General features: G+C 41.9%; 1 protein-coding gene across 1 annotated transcript in view; it reads left to right on the top strand.

Moving 5' to 3' along the window:
* Positions 1-10,198: 10,198 nt before the first annotated feature.
* The window catches only part of LOC114667425 (G-protein coupled receptor 54-like), a 29,006-nt gene continuing 21,612 nt past the window's right edge, over positions 10,199-17,592 (top strand). The window contains exon 1 of the mRNA XM_028822734.2: positions 10,199-10,747. Coding sequence (XP_028678567.1) covers positions 10,444-10,747 — 304 coding nt within the window. The 5' untranslated portion in view covers positions 10,199-10,443. The remainder of the gene's footprint in view (positions 10,748-17,592) is intronic.

Below are 17,592 nucleotides of genomic sequence, written 5' to 3'. Positions count from 1 at the left end.
GATTATTTTCGAATATTTTATACTTTCCATCTCTGAAGGCAACTCTCTCGGCATGCCCCCTACACCTTTACTAATGTCTCTTCAGTGGCACTCCATTTCTTGAGCATGATCCTGTAAAGCCTGCTCCTCAGACTCTTGTCATTTTTCTCAAGGCACCTTTCTCCTCTCCATTCCAGGTTTATACTTTCCATCTTTAAAGGCGACTCTCTCAGCGTGTGCCTTTACTCCTCATCAAGCATCTCACACTCACAGTTTCTCTTTCATCACATCACTAAAGCCAAACTGACCAATCATACTAAAGCCAAACTGACCAATCACAGTAAAGCCAAACTGACCAATCAGATTTCTCTAAGGGACTGGACACAGAGACCTTATTCTTTTATTATATAGTGAACGCCATGTGAACCTTACATTTAATTTGCATTTTATTTACATTTTTCTTAAATATACTATTTTATTATTGTTTTTCTATTTTCTCAAAAAATAAAAATAAAGTAAAGGATTTCCATCCATCCATCCATTATCCAACCCGCTGAATCCGAACACAGGGTCACGGGGGTCTGCTGGAGCCAATCCCAGCCAACACAGGGCACAAGGCAGGGAACCAATCCCGGGCAGGGTGCCAACCCACCACAGGACACACACAAACACACCCACACACCAAGCACACACTAGGGCCAATTTAGAATGGCCAATCCACCTAACCTGCATGTCTTTGGACTGTGGGAGGAAACCCACGCAGACACGGGGAGAACATACAAACTCCACGCAGGGAGGACCCGGGAAGTGAACCCAGGTCCCCAGGTCTCCCAACTGTGAGGCAGCAGCGCTACCCACTGCGCCACCGTGCCGCCCAGTAAAGGATTTGTGTTTTATAAAATCTTCCTTTTCATTTAAATATTGCACTAAAATAATGGTCACAAATTTTACCATGTTGGGACATGGAAGAGGGTGTTGTGGAGGGTCCCACAGAGTTTTTTTTTTGACTAGGGCCTCCAGAGTCCCTAGGATCGCCTCTGTCTTCAGTGAGAACACGGGGACAGAGTTGGAAACATGTTAAAGGCAGATTTTGTACAAACGTTAGAAAGTTTCATACAAAGAGTGGTGGAGTGATGGCTCTGAGGCTAGGGATCTGCACTGGCAATCAGAAGGTTGCTGGTTCGAATCTCATAAATGCCAATAGGGACTCTGCTCTGTTGGGCCCTTCAGCAAGGCCCTTAACCTGCAATTGCTGAGCGCTTTGAGTAGTGAGAAAAGCGCTATATAAATGCAAAGAATTATTATTATTATAAAGAAACAGACGTGTGGAATAAATTACCAAGTAAAGTGGTGGAGAGCAGGACTTTATGGCCCTTCAGATCTCATCCTGGGCAGGGTGCCACCCCACACACATACACCAAGCACACACTAGGGACAATTTAGAATCGCCAATGCACCTAACCTGCATGTCTTTGGACTGTGGGAGGAAACCCACGCAGATACAGGGAGAACATGCAAATTCCACGCAGAAAGGATCGGGAAGCGAACCCAGGTCTCCATACTGCGAGGCAGCAGTGCTACCCACTGCGCCAACGTGCCGCCCCTAAGAAAACCAATACACAATAAATAATATGCATGAAGAGTCCATAGAGACAGAATGTTTCGATGTTCAAATATTCAGCAGCCCTAACGAATCCAATGAGGTGAACCCGAGTTGCCGGAGCTGCCAGGCTAGAGCACTAACTTCTGTGCTAACCCACTAGCAAATCTGTTCATATATTATTCATGAATGATATCAAATTTTATCATAAAGTAGCTTCTTGTAAAAATAATCACTTTCAACAAAAATATGACACGTTCATCAATTATGGTTTATATTATTTAAGAGCCCGCTTTTAATGATTATTTAATGCCCATAATGATCATCTCTGCATAAAATAATGTTACAGATACTGGAAAATTAATTTTAAAAAGTATTGGATAATTTTATTTCAGAGTATTATTAATTGATGAATGGTTACTCTGCTCTGTGCTATAATGAAATTAAATATGGTTAACCGTAACCATGCGCCTCTGTCCTGTGCCAACTGTATAATCAGTGTTGCCAAGGTAAATGTAAAAGAAAGGGAAGGACTATGGGCAGCGCCACAGCCAATCCCAGACATATACATACACATATACTGTAAGAGAATGACAAGACAACGAAAAAGATTTGGGGTCCAACTCTGCACCCCGTATACTTAGACCACAATGAAAAATCAAATAAACAGTGAAAAGTCAGATATGAATTCAGAATGGAATTGGCAAAGATGGCGGAGCATCCGTTTTTCAGTCTTCCTGGCAGGAAGAGGCGGGTCCAGGTGGATGGATGCCAGAAGTGACATCAGTGATATACTGTCAATCGTCCGGTCTGCAGAGGGAGGAAGAGAGAGAGAGAAAGGCATTAAAACACAGCGCCAACCCCTGGTGTGGCAGCATAACTGCAGTCATCAGAGCCCTTCAGCTGTCCCCTATGTGCACACGTGTGAACATACATATACTTATACAGCTAGTGGAAGGTTGCGTCAGTGTGCATCTAAACTGGGTTTAAAAGTTAAAGACACAACATTTTAGCTCTAGAGCCTTCATCAGCTCTGTGACTGAAGAGGAAAGAGCAGGTAAGATAAACAGGAGGGAACAAAATAAGGCCTAGAAAATGCGAGTCAAGGTAAGAAAAAGCTGCCATTAGAAAAGATGAAGAAATTAAAAAGTTAGTCGGTCATTAAGACCAGGAGAAATCTGTGATCCCGGGCTGAGAATGCATCGAGTTTCTTCTGTTTTACTTTGAAAAGTGTCTTTGAAGCCCTGTGAAAGAGCCCAGAATCAGAGATGAATGTGGCTGTGATCCAAGCATGTGAAGTGATCTACCATCGACTTTGTCAGGTCTTTTGATTTTAACGGCTCAGACGAGCTCCCTGAAAGCATCATGCAGGTGGCTGAACACATCCTACAAGAAATTTAGTAAGCCAGGATTCAAACTGGCATGAGGCTCATTCTTTAATTTTGAATTCATTTGAGGGACCAGACACAAGAGTATTGTTGGTGACATATTTGCAGGTGACACAGCGGCTCCTGTTACAAGCTCACAGTGCCTGGTGGGGAATGTGGCCCTCTTCTAAGAAGCGATCTGTGGACGAGACGTTTTTACATAGGTTAGGTGATTGACGGAAGGAGATGTTGAAGGGTCAGTCTGCAACATGGGGAAATTTTGTTTTCCTACTGTTATGGGTGTGTGCCCAGGGGCCTGTGATGGCAAGGGACTCTTTTTCACCAAGATCTACCCTCTACTCGATGAAACGATTGACTGTCTGTGGATAAGAATTATCAAGGGGAACCTTCCTCCACTTGATGAACCGATTGAATATCCAACAAGTCCAAAACGATCGCCTGAAGGCAATGAAGTGATCAAGTCTTACCCCAACATCAAAAGTGAGAAATACCGTGCCACACTACCACGTGCCATATTGATAAAAAAAGGTTCATCTCTCTGTTATGGAGCAAAGTCACAAAGGGGCTTGTGGGGATCTTAATCCGGCCTTGGTTGCGGGTACCTAACTGAACAGGGACTTTTGAATGTTGCTGTACTTACATTTTTTTGTTTTGCAACATCGGAGGTGACTCGGTGATTGTTCCGACTAGGCGTCATCCGCAATGAAGGAAAAAGGGAAGAAAGAGTTAAAGACATTGCCGACACTTGGTCTGCAGTCGAATTACATTTCATTTCAGAGCCTCAAAGATTCCACTAATCGCACACCACAATGCATAAGCAGACCCACACAGCAGCTCTGATTGACGACTTGTCCATATATTGGACGTAAACCTTCAGCCATCAAGGACCACATTTACTTGGGACACTTCAGATGCAAACTCCCAGTGGCGTAGCTAGGGGCGAGCGGAGGTGGCGGTCCGCCCCAGGCAGTACATTTTTGGGGAGCGGCATTATTGGCCAAAAGGCTTAGTACGATTCATGGGTAAGCAGCAGGGTTTGGAAAAATACCACTCATGAATGAAAAAAGTCCAATTTTCTCATTATTATCCACAAATGCTTCAGAAATAATTTTCAGACGGTCCTTCTAGATAGATAGATAGATAGATAGATAGATAGATAGATAGATAGATAGATAGATAGATAGATAGATAGATAGATAGATAGATAGATAGATACTTTATTAATCCCAATGGGAAATTCACATTCTCCAGCAGCAGCTTACTGATACAATAAATAATATTAAATTAAAGATTGATAATAATGCAGGTGAAAAACAGACAATAACTTTGTATAATGTTAAATGTTAACGTTTACCCCCCCGGGTGGAATTGAAGAGTCGCATAGTTTGGGGGAGGAACGATCTCCTCAATCTGTCAGTGGAGCAGAACAGTGACAGCAGTCTGTCGCTGAAGCTGCTCTTCTGTCTAGAGATGATACTATTTAGTGGATGCAGTGGATTCTCCATAATTGATAGGAGCCTGCTGAGCGCCCTTCGCTCTGCCACAGATGTTAAACTGTCCAGCTCCATGCCAACAATAGAGCCTGCCTTCCTCACCAGTTTGTCCAGACGTGAGGCGTCTTTCCTCTTAATGCTGCCCCCCCAGCACACCACCGCATAGAAGCGGGTGCTCGCCACAACTGTCTGATAGAACATCTGCAGCATCTTATTGCAGATGTTGAAGGACGCCAGCCTTTTAAGGAAGTATAGCCGGCTCTGTCCTTTCTTGCACTTTCTGTGATGGCATCAGACATGGCAGTTGAAATTTATGAGGCAATAACAAAAATAAACATAAACATTACACCGATAATAATTTCTAGGACGATAAACAACTAATTTACAATTTATAATTTCGTTTCGTTATCAATCTGAATGCGTTCTTGCTCTGTGCAGAAAACATCCCCACCTATCACTTGTACACTACACCGGTTTGGGTTTTTTCACAGCGTAATTATATTAAACTAATAATCACAACATGGCTTATCAGTGCGTCTATACTATATTCTTGTCAAGTTGATGCTTATAAATAATTATATGTGAAAAATTATTGCTGTTTCTCTACGTATTACGGAAGCTCTGAACCGCACAGTGAAAAAAAATTATGGGAAAGCCATTATCTCGTAAGTACGTGAAAATATCTCGTATATACGGGATAGTTTTATGTACATACAAGATGTTTTCACATTCGTACGGGATACTTTTACCTACATACAAGATGTTTTCACATTCGTACGAGATAATATTAGATTAAAACATTGCAAAAGAGCACTTCGGGGCTAAATATTACATCTTTACCAAGGCTTCGGCTCTTCAGTTTGACGTCACTTCCAGCTCTTGTAGCGCGGTGATCTAAAAAAGCAGATGGCTGGGCTTTTATTTATTAAACGAGTGTGGGATGGTTGGAGCTGGATTCAACAGCAGCCTGCAATCATAGTCATAGAATTACTAGACGCCTCATGACCAGTAGCATCGTACGTCAACGTCGCCGCCATATTGCGAGTGGCACTGCTGTGGAGTGAAGTAATGGATAAAGATGCCTCATGCATGTGCTGCTTGGGATTGTACAAACCGCTGTACGCTCCAAACCAGATCACAGGGATTACATTTCATAGGTAAAGCTGAACAATTGTTTTGGTTATATTTGGCCATTAGAAAATCCCGTTTTATAATCTTAACTTTAGCTACGCCAGGCTAAGCTAGCAAAGCTATGCATTTATGTGCTCATGTGAGCCTCCAAACAACAATTTTGGCTAAACGTATTTAGTCACTAACTATGCAGATTGTTGTTAGCTGTTAACATTTCTCAGACTTTGAAAGTTTCCCAAAGAAATCCACCTCAGGAAGCGGTGGGAGGTAACCCTTAGACGGGATTTTGAGAAAGCTGTCCTGTGATGTGTGCCGTGCTAGTTTGGTAACAAATGCTGTACCGGCATCATGTGATCAAAGCTACCACTTGCTCACATTAAAAAAACAAAGGAGGTTTGATGATTCCTTCTGAGGGTACAGTCAAGGTGGTCAAAGTAGCTGAGCGTGTTATCCGACAGTCGACATTAGGGCAAGCTGTCAGTGAATCAATCCGTTTGTTTGGGCTGAGATTGGCTCTGATGATGTGTTTTTTCTCAAGGAGCACATTGAGGAAACACAGTTTGAAATTGACAACCATCATTTTATGCTCATGTCTTTAAGTTGTGTCTGTCTTCCACAAACTAAGGCTGCACCATATTGCCAGACTGAATACTCTCAAATTACAGAGTGGCAACACACGGAAAAAGCTATGGAAGATAGTTCTGTTTCATGGATTTTAGATCCTATCCTGTATATATTTAAGTAACCACATTGTGTGTGTGTGTGTGTGTGTGAGAGAGAGAGAGAGATTGAGAGAGGGATGAGTGAAATGTTTTCAGAAATTATTAAGCCAACTTATATACAATAAAATTGTTTATTTTTGTCACTGAGTATCATTTCACTGTTAAAAGAAAGACCAGACTGCCAGTTGCAGTCTTACTATTTTGACTTTCATACATTGGTCAAGTTTTCGTCTCAATAATTAATAATAATAATAATATATTTTATTTAATAGGCGCCTTTCTTAGCACTCAAGGTCACCTTACAATAAACTTAAACAACATTAATAAAATTAAAACAAGAGAATGATAAATCAAAAAGCAATAATTAGCAAACAAACAAAGATAACTGGCTGTAATGGTGCAAAATTCACAATTGGTATACCAGCTTGCTGCGGTGGGTTGGCACCCTGTCCAGGATTGGTTCCCTGCCTGGTGCCCTGTGTTGGCTGGGATTGGCTCCAGCAGACCCCCGTGACCCTGTGTTCGGATTCAGCGGGTTGGAAAATGGATGGATGGATATACCAGCTTGAAAAGATAAGTTTTGAGGGTAGTTTTAAAATATGTTATTGAATTGAGCTGACGTATATGAGAGGGAAGAGAATTCCCGAGTTGAGGAGCTCTATGAGAGACGCTCGAGCTCCCACAGAACAGAGTCTGATGTGTGGTACAGAAAGTCGAGCTGCAGATGAGGATCTTAGTGAGCGAGAGGAGTGTAAGTCTGTTGGAGATCAGTGAGGTTGTGGAGAGCTTTAAAAGTTCAGAGCAGTATTGTGTATTGTATTCTGTAGTGAACAGGGAGCCAGTGAAGCTGAGAGAGAAGAGGTGTAATATGTTCAGTGGATTTAGAACAGCAGGTTATTATCCTGACAGCAGAATTTTGAAGAAGTTATAAGCGATGGATAAGTTTTTGTGGGATGTCAGATAGAATAGCATTACAGTAATTTATACATGAGGCTGACTCGGGCATTAACCGATACTTCGTACTGTGTTGCATAAGAACAGAACAAAGTCTAGAAATGTTTCGGAGATGGAAGAAGCCAGTCTGAGAAATGTTACTTATATGGGAGGAATTATTTAATAATAATTATTATTATTTAATAATTGTCATTATTAGTGTATAAGTGGATATAAGTAATTGCATTTAAACGATTCACCAAAATCTGTTGCATGTAAACGATACTGTTTTAAACGTTATTGTTTTTTCATCAGAAAACCCGGTTTCCACGTCTACCTGTATGAGTTTAAATGGCACTCTTGCCACTCGCAATATGGCGTACGCGCTGACGTATCGTGGCGACTGAGCAACACAGTGAATGCGGCGTCTAGTTAGATAGATAGATAGATAGATAGATAGATAGATAGATAGATAGATAGATAGATAGATAGATAGATAGATAGATAGATAGATAGATAGATAGATAGATATGTCTATGCCTGCTATACCTATGACGTACGTCAGGTAATGCCCATAACGTCAGTCACGAAATTCCCATCGCATACCCCGTTACACTATGGTAAAGATTAGGCTTGTGGGAGGGTAAGGGTTTAGGTACTTGCTTTATGTTTACAGGCATTCGTCTGCACACTCGTACAGAGCACCTGTGGAGATATCTTCCTGGGAAACAATTTGGTGCGTACAACTTACTATCTCGTGCCCACCACTTACTTTAAGGTCGCACCGGCCAATACTGCGTGTGCGCCGCATACATTCAGAAGAGCACCAAATTAATGTACATCATTTTCTGGAAACACGACATATCACTGAACAGTCTGATGTTTTCCTCATACAGTTACAGTCCACAGAAATTGATATTGGCAAGTTTATAAAAGCAGACCATGCATTCAAGCTCACATTGTTAAATCCTTGAAGCAGCACCGCTAACCACTGCACTAATTTATAGTACAAGGAAATGATATTAGTTAGCCATCAACTTACTAGCGCGCAGCTTCTTATTCGCACAAGTTACGAAAGGAATTCATATTTCACGTATTTAGTGCATATGAAGTTTACGCAGTCCAATGTGGGTTCACTAATTTAATTCTCTGGCAAACCTGGCACACTCGATCGTTTATCTACACCAATGAACTGTGGGAATTAACGTGCATCTAAAGAGTTAAATCCAAATCGGGCCACGTTAAACTCCCGCCGTTTTCAGACAAGAAATGTACCATTTTTAAAAAGCCAAACTTGAATATCCTAGTCAAATCCACTGGCAAACCTGGCACACTGGATCAAGTTTTTTGACAAAGAGAGATGTTTTTTGTTAAATGCAGTTGAATTTTGCCTAGACCACCGCGGGTAGAATTGTCAAATTGAGTGGTAAATTTGGCATACATCTCTCTCTTCATATAAACGGCACTAGACTGATTGTAATATTGAAGTCACGCTGTAAATTGTTAAATCACTTTATATGAATAAATCTATGCAAAATTGATTAGAATTTTCTCTTAATTTTCTATTTAAATAGGTTAACGTATCCAGATATGTTGGAGAACGGCAAATTGAAGCACCGCCCCGCCCCGAGCGGCACGAACTCGAGCTACGCCACTGGAAACTCTTAAGTGATGAATTCGGAGATTCTTGGATATATTAGCCCCTTCGCACCACAGTCGTTCTGAGCAGGATTTACTTGCACACATATCCGATGCAAACAGAAAGAAACCTGAGCATGCGCATGAACTGCGGCTTCCCAAATCAAGCAAAGTGCATACTCTGCAAACGATCCACCAATCAAAAATCACTACTTGCTAGAGCCCGCCCTCTCAACTTCGACAAGTAAAAGTGACAGTTTTCATTTCAGGCCTCATTTCATGTTGCGTGTGTACAGTATCACTGAAATAAATGAAGAAATAAAGAAACACTTAAATAAATTAGCAACAAAAATATTTTTCGTGACACGTTTAATTATTTATACTCACATTTCATGTTGATATCGTTTATTTATTGTCAAATTTCACAGTATTTTATTTGCGTATTTATTTTATTTTGTCTGAAATATTCCTTCATATGTAGAGGAGACAACCAGTAACCTTGTGTGTTGCAATGGAAGTCCTTGGTCAAAAGGGGCCAGCACTTCCCAAAATCATTTAACTATTTTCCCTGTGGAAAATTGTGACAAATGTATGACGTGACAGGTCGAGCTAACAGAAGGGGCTAACGGGTCTCTCATTGCTATGTATAAATACGAGGTTATTCACGATTCATGTCACTTTGCCGTCATTCGGACTGTATGACACTCAATGCAATATACGCCAGCATTTATCGATCAACAAGTTCGGTCAATTTATCTTCGTCACGAGTGTGCGTTTTAAACCGGACCTACTGGGATGAAATGGACCCTTTTAGTAAGCTAAGCCTTTCAACGGAACTGACAGCCACATGCCTGGAGCTCCAGTGAGTTATTTTGATCCCCCGCACGATATTCTAAAGAGTTCACTGTTAACGCAGCGCTCTTCGTTCGCTAGGAAGTAACCTTACCTTCAGGAGACGTTTCAATCCGTCTGTTTGGCACTGACAAATAATGCGTTTAACCGTTTATCGGTGTCCAGTTTTTAAAAAGTCGTTGCCCATATCGTACATGTTACATTAACTCTTTCTGTAGGATACCTGGTGAATCTCCTAAAGTTAGTCTCAATCTCCGGAGCCCATCCAGCGGTGTCAGTTACTGAGTAGACCGAGAGGAACAAACGGTTCTGCACCAGTTGTCCAATTGTCTCCGACAGCGAGCCAATGGGGGCTCGAGGAATTCGAAAGGAATCCAATAGGCTCCGCCCCCAATCCTCCCTCCCACCCCTCCAGCACTGCACATCTGTATAAGAAGCGCTCCGCTCTGCCTGACGGTCAGGTTGCCTGCCTGCTTTCTGTGGTGAAAAAAGGTGCACCTGCACCTGTGTGAAGTCAAACGAAAGAAGACTGCGGAGAGTGGACGGGATACTGACCACCATTTACTGTGTACGTATTAAGCGGCAAGTAGCTCCGGGATCATCCGCATTTTATTTCGCGCAACCATCTAAGAAACTGTGTTATAAACGGCAGCTGCACTGAACTTGAACGGATTCACGCAGAAGAGCGCCATGCACTGACAGGAGACATGAGTTTGCGCTCCACTTGTTTACCAACAGAGGGGTCGGGACAGGGGAGGAACAGCTCACCTCCTGACAGGGAGACCAACCCCACGGGGGGTAACAGCAACCCCGCCAGCCTTTTAGGCATCGGAACGAAACTGTGGATCTACAACATCACCGGCGACGAGTCGCCACCCTTCCTGACTGACGCATGGCTCGTGCCATTGCTTTTCGCCCTTATCATGCTGGTTGGACTGGTGGGCAACTCGCTGGTCATTTATGTAATCACAAAGCACAGGCAAATGCGAACTGCAACCAATTTTTACATAGGTATGTAGATCTATCTATCTATTATATAGTCCATTTTATATATCTATACTTACATACTGTCTTTCATGTATCAGTAAATCAAGCAGATGGCGCCTTTTGTGTATCTAGATATCACTTATATAGTGCCTTTCATATCTATCTTTAGAAGTTTCAAGGTAAGATCTCTAAAAATGTTACTTTTCTCTGTACAACAGACATAATGACATGATCTATCTATCATAAAGTGCCTTTGATATATCTATATCTATATTTTATTTAGTGTCTTTCATATATGAAAGCAACTGCATCAATTAATGAATGGGCAGATGTTTCCAGTTTCCATTTTTGTTTAATCAGTTTCTACCTTATTCTTTCTGTGTTATAATTACAAATCTATATTTATATGTGTACCACTAGTGTACTATACTTTTATTTCGAATTGTTCACAGTGCTCTCCGCCTGCACTCAGTGAAAAGTGCTACACAAAATATGAGTTGTTTAGCACTGAATATATTACTGTCATTTATACATTGCTTTTCATCTGTCAATATATCATTTATATTGTGCCATCCAACCACCTATCTATCTATCTATCTGTCTATTATATAATGCTTCACCTACCTATCTACTATATAGTGCCTTATTTGCATTATCTATCTATCTATCTATCTATCTATCTATCTATCTATCTATCTATCTATCTATCTATCTATCTATCTATCTATCTATCTATCTATCTATCTATCTGTCAAACATACAGTCATATGAAAAAGTTTGGGAACCCCTCTTAATTCTTTGGATTTTTGTTTCTCATTGGCTGAGCTTTCAAAGTAGCAACTTCCTTTTAATATCTGACATGCCGTATGGAAACAGTAGTAGTTCAGCAGTGACATTAAGTTTATTGGATTAACAGAAAATATGCAATATGCATCATAACAAAATTAGACAGGTGCATAAATTTGGGCACCCCAACAGAGATATGACATCAATACTTAGTTGAGCCTCCTTTTGTCCTCTAGACGCTGTCCTCCTATAGCCTCTGAGGAGTGTCTGGATTCTGGAAGGAGGTATTGTTGTACATTCTTCCATACAAAATCTCTCCAGTTCAGTTCAATTTGATGGACAGCCTGCTTCAAATCATCCCATAGATTTTCAATGATATTCAAGTCAGGTGACTGTGACAGCCATTCCAGAACATTGTACTTCTCCCTCTGCATGAATGCCTTTGTAGATTTCCAACTGTGTTTTGGGTCATTGTCTTGTTGGAATATCCAACCCCTGCGTAACTTCAACTTTGTGACTGATGCTTGAACATTATCCTGAAGAATTTGTTGATATTGGGTTGAATTCATCCGACCCTCGACTTTAACAAGGGCCCCAGTCCTTGAACTAGCCACATAGCCCCACAGCATGATGGAACCTCTACCAAATTTGACAGTAGGTAGCAGGTGTTTATCTTGGAATGCGATGTTCTTCTTCTGCCATGCAAAGCGCTTTTTGTTCTGACCAAATAACTCAATTTTTGTCTCATCAGTCCAAAGCACTTTGTTCCAAAATTAATCTGGATTGTCTAAATGAGCATTGGCATACAACAAGCGACTCTGTTTGTGATGTGAGTGCAGAAAGGGCTTCTTTCTCATCACCCTGCCATACAGATTTTCTTTGTGCAAATTGCGCTGAATTGTAGAACGATGTACAGATACACCATCTGCAGCCAGATGTTCTTGCAGGTCTTTGAAGGTGATCTGTGTGTTGTCTGTCACCATTCTCACAATCCTACTCATATGCCGCTCCTGTATTTTTCTTGGCCTGCCAGACCTGCTGGGTTTAGCAGCAACTGTGCCTGTGGCCTTCCATTTCCTGATTCCATTCCTTACAGTTGAAACTGACAGTTTAAACCTCTGAGATGGCTTTTTGTAGCCTTCCCCTAAACCAGGAGACTAAACAATCTTTGTTTTCAGATCTTTTGAGAGTTGCTTTGAGGATCCCATGCTGTCACTCTTCACAGGAGAGTCAAAGGGAAGCACAACTTGCAATAAAGCCACTCCGTATGTTTGGAGGTGGCCAAGTCAGGTCAGGTTGGGGAGCAGGCACTGGTACAGCGCATTGCCACACCCACCACACGACAAAACAGCTCAGGATCCTGGTTGGCAACCCCCCAGGCAGACATGTGGTCCAGTCAGGTATTATGTGGACATCCTCTTGGCCTGGTCCAGCCGCTCGGGTCCTCAGGAATAAAGATCCTGTGAGCTGATCACCCTCGGGGATTCACACCACATGGCCTTAGTGCCATAACTGACGCTCCCTCACATTGCAGGTAATGTGCCTCATTCAACACAAAGTCAAACCAGCAGTACCCATGGAGTCTCCGAAGAGACATAGTACTGAAGCAGTCCAGTCTTCATCTCAGGTCACTGGACAGCGTCCATGTCTCGTAACTGTATAGCAAAACATGAAGCAGCAGGACACTAAACACTTGGACCTTCGTCCTTTTGCAGAGATATTGGAAGCACCAACACCCCTTTCCAGCGACCTCATGACCCCCCATGCTCTCCCAATCTGTCTTCTGTCTTTGTAGGAAGAGTCACCACAGACATGAATGTCGCTGCTAAGTTAAGTAAATCTCTCAATGAGGTCGACACTCTCTCCGCCGACAGACACACTGCTGATGGCCGTGCCCAAGAGGTCATTAAAGGCCTGGATCTTGGACAGTCAGACTCCTCACTCAGTCTCTTGAGAGCCCCGATCGGAGCCTCCATTGAGTCCGCAAAGATGACAGCATCATCAGCAATGTCAAGATCAGTGAATCGCTCTTCACCAACAGATGCCCCACAGCCACTGGACCCTACCACCCTGCCCAACACCCAGTCCATGCAGGCATTGTACGGGGTAGAAGCAAGAACACACCTCCCTGATGAACCCCAGAATCAACTGGAAAGAACACAGAGGTTCCACAGTACCACAGTACCTCTCGACGTGGTCAACACTCTCTACGCAGACAGACACACTGCTGATGGCTGTACCCAAAAGGTCATTAAAGGCCTTATCTTGGTTTTTATCAGGACACTCTCAAGCCCAGATACTCAGACTCCTCACTCAGTCTCACGAGAGCCCCGATCAGAGCCTCCATTGATTCAATGAGATTAAAAAAAAATCAACACAAATATTGTTGAGTCATCTCTAGTGACACAAGTTCAAGATGGCGGAGCTTCCAGTTTTGGGCCCCTTCTGACAGGAAGAAGCGTGTCCAGGTGGATGGACACCGGAAGTGACATCAGAATCAAGTCAAGTCAATTTTATTTATAGAGCACATTTAGAACAACCAAAGTCGGTGTCATAGCCGTCAATCAACCGGTTTGCAGAGAGAGGAAGAGAGAGTGAGGCATTAAGACACAGCGTCAACCCTTGGAGTGGCGGTAGTATTGCAGTTACTAGGCCTCTTTAGCTGTCCCCTATGCACACATGCGTGACAATATAGATAATGATTCATTTTAAACAATGCAATACACTGCATTCACGTCTCCCTAAAAATACACAGATTTGCCACAGCTGGACCTTAAAAACCAAATGTTTTTCTTACTCAAGATATTTAAAGAATAGCCTGAAGTCAGACAGAATGAATATGAAGGGGTTGGAAGGCCACCTTAAAGTTGAATTTGATCTTGTAAAATTAAACAGGGCAGAGCCCTGGGGCTCCAATATTTCGTTTATTATTACTCTGAGAATTGAGATGAAAGCTTCACCCCTGCAGGAAGCTGAAAAATGTTAGGGTTTTTTTCTCTTGCAAAGGACTAGATTTTCAGAAAACTAAAATAGTTAAAGATGATCCAGCTTCTCCATAATAAGTGAGAAACCAGAAAGGAATAATCCAAATAGATGACAGAAGAAGCTATCTGAATGGTGAAATACGGGACTGGTCTCATTTTCCTCCCCATAGGAAACCCCTACCAAGTGTGATGCTCAGGGCCTTTTTTGATAATCGTGCAAAGTGGACCACCAGGGAGGTAACCCAGACTCGTGGTCCTTTATATTAAAACTAAAGAGCTGGGTCAAAAAAAAAAACAAAAACACCGCTGTGATCTTTTATATTGTTGGTTGCTTTCTTGCTGCTACCTGAACTGCTTTATTGATTGTTAATCTATGATTGTAAATTTATGAGTTACTAGGGGCTCTGATTCCTGCTCACTTCACTCGCCAATCCCGGGCGGGTGCCACACACTAGCCACCTCTCGGCTCTGCCGCTCGCATATGGGGATGCGGATGTACAATTTAAAACGATTGTTATTTTCATGGGAATTGTTACATCTGCATAATAGACCTAACTATTTTACATTACAGCGAGTAATTAACCATATTAAAAATTAGTAAAACGTAATAAAATGAAACAAAATGATGTTTTATGTTGCGTTAGAGGTATTCATTGCATTATACAGTTCTGCGTGACTTTGAAATTAACATGCAAATACTTTTAAACACACTTTTACTGTAAACCTTCAGTAAAAACAATATTTGGAATTAACTTTTCATCAATATCACATTGAATTTTGATTCTGTGTTTGGAGTTACATCGTGACAACACAACATATAACTGCCCGTGAGTGAATTTCATTTCTTTCTCTCATAACAGAATCAATCAAAATATCAAGGTATATAACAAAAAACAACCTCTCAGAATGTACAAAAGAAAATGCAAAATCTACAGAGTTTCTTTCCTGGTGTTGTGCATTGAAAATGAGAACATGGCGAAAAGGATATGAGGTCTCCAAAAAAGCTCTACAAGCAGGTCAGGATCTTCATAGACTCTCCCCGAAATGGCTGCCAGCCCCCAACTGCTACCTGCAGGCTTTGGCCTGCCCATACCCAAAAAGGGAAACGTTCAAAAAGAGTTCAAATGTTCTAAAATATTTTAAACGTGCCTTACAAGTGAGAGGTTAATCATAATTGTCTGCCGTGTTAAAGCAATCCAAAACCTTTTTTTTATATATATAAATTGAAAATAAGGTAACAAAATTAGCAGAAAAAGAAACTGCCTAAAGGGCAACAAAAAGCAAACAAATCCCAAAATGCAATATAAATAGGACAATCCAAAAGCACAAGTAATAATTCATAAAAAAACAGAAAATATCAGAAGAAAACAACACTCAAAACAACTATCAATGATCCACTGCTGAGACTTCAGTATAAAAGCAGAGGGAGGAGCCACCTGCAGTGATGTCAGGGTGCCCCACCTCCTGTTGCTCCACCCACAAATCAAAAAGGAATGGAAGAACACTTTAAGACATAATGTACACATAACAAAAAATAAGAAACTCTACAAGTAATTATGTAAAGACATGAAAAATAATTCAAAAACAACAAAAACAACGAAACAGAAAATTCTAACTGAAACTGAAGGATTATCATATAGTGCCCTTCACATCTATCTATCTATCTATCTATCTATCTATCTATCTATCTATCTATCTATCTATCTATCTATCTGTAACTGTCAGGTTACAGGTTCTCATGCTGAGTATTGTTGTAATATCAGAGTGCTGGATTGTTGGTAAGATTGAATTGAAAGCTCCATATTACATTTCAGCATGTAATAATTGATGTGAGGCAGTGAAACTGAAAAATCTTAGTTCCCTGCCAGCTTGTTTGAGGTCTGTAATTTAAGCTCTTCTATCCAACTTTTGCAAAACAAATTACATCATTTTTCCTTTCACACCATCTACAAGTTTTCTGGTTAACATCCACCTCTCTGTTCTCAGAAAGACATTTAGTTAATGCACTGATATTAAATGTACCATTGAGTTTCTTTTTACTTCTTTATATACATATATACTCTATATATATATTTGCAGCTGGAGATCCACAAAGGGAGAAAAAATGAATCACGTATCATAAAGTAGTTTTTATTCCTGAGCTTCATGTGTGTGTGTGTTGTAAGAGAAATACAAGACTATGATAAAGATTTGGGGTCCCACCTTGGTAAACCGAAATAACTGAATGTTTTTAAGCAAAAGAAATCACGCAAGAATTGCAGAAACATCTTAACAGACTTGACTCAAGATGGCGTATTTTCTGGTTTTAAGTCTTTCTGGCCCGAAGATGCAGTGTGGTGCTCGGATGGGGGTGGTACCCACCCTGGATGCCCGAGAAGATCGGAGGAGGGCTTGTGCCTACTCCAGACCCCGAGGGGGCGACCGCCCTGGGGGCCACGGGTACAGAGCTGGGAAGCTCGACCCTGTAGGGGCCCGTGGTCACCGCCAGAGGGCACCCCAATATCTGGAGGACCCTGGACCTCCACACTAGGAAGTGCTGGGGGGAAGAGGAACAGGGACACCCGGAGTGCTTCCGGGGAGACAGCCGGCACTTACGCCACACTGGGGCGTGTTGGTGGGAGATTGCCAGCAACACACCTGGAGCACATCCGGGTGCTTATTTAAAGGGGTCGCCTCCCTTTAGAGAGGGACTTGAGTCGGGTGGAAGAGTGGACAAGGTCTCTGGAGGAGAGAAGTAGGCAGTCTAAAGACTGAGAGAGAAGGCATTGTGTTGGCCAAGGACTGTGGGGTATTGGGGTTTGTGAGTAGTGAATTTGTGTAATGGAGACCCTAAATAAACATGTGTAGGGTAAATCAAATGTGTCTGCCTGTCTGTGTCCGGGTCATATTCCACAGCGGGTGCAGCTGTACGGACACCAGAAGTGAAGTCAGCAGTAGTATTGCCATCAATCTTCCGGTCCGCAAAGGGAGGAAGAGAAAACACATCGATGCACAGCGCCACCCTTAGCAGTGGTGTGGATTACCATCACTAGAGCCTTTAAGATGTCCCCTATGCACACATGCATGACTAATATATTTATATATTTATTTACAGTACAT

Source organism: Erpetoichthys calabaricus, chromosome 17 (assembly GCF_900747795.2).
Source record: "Erpetoichthys calabaricus chromosome 17, fErpCal1.3, whole genome shotgun sequence".
NCBI lineage: Eukaryota > Metazoa > Chordata > Cladistia > Polypteriformes > Polypteridae > Erpetoichthys > Erpetoichthys calabaricus.
The sequence above is the reverse complement of the archived record's forward strand: the minus strand, read 5'-3'. Positions and strand labels throughout refer to the sequence as shown.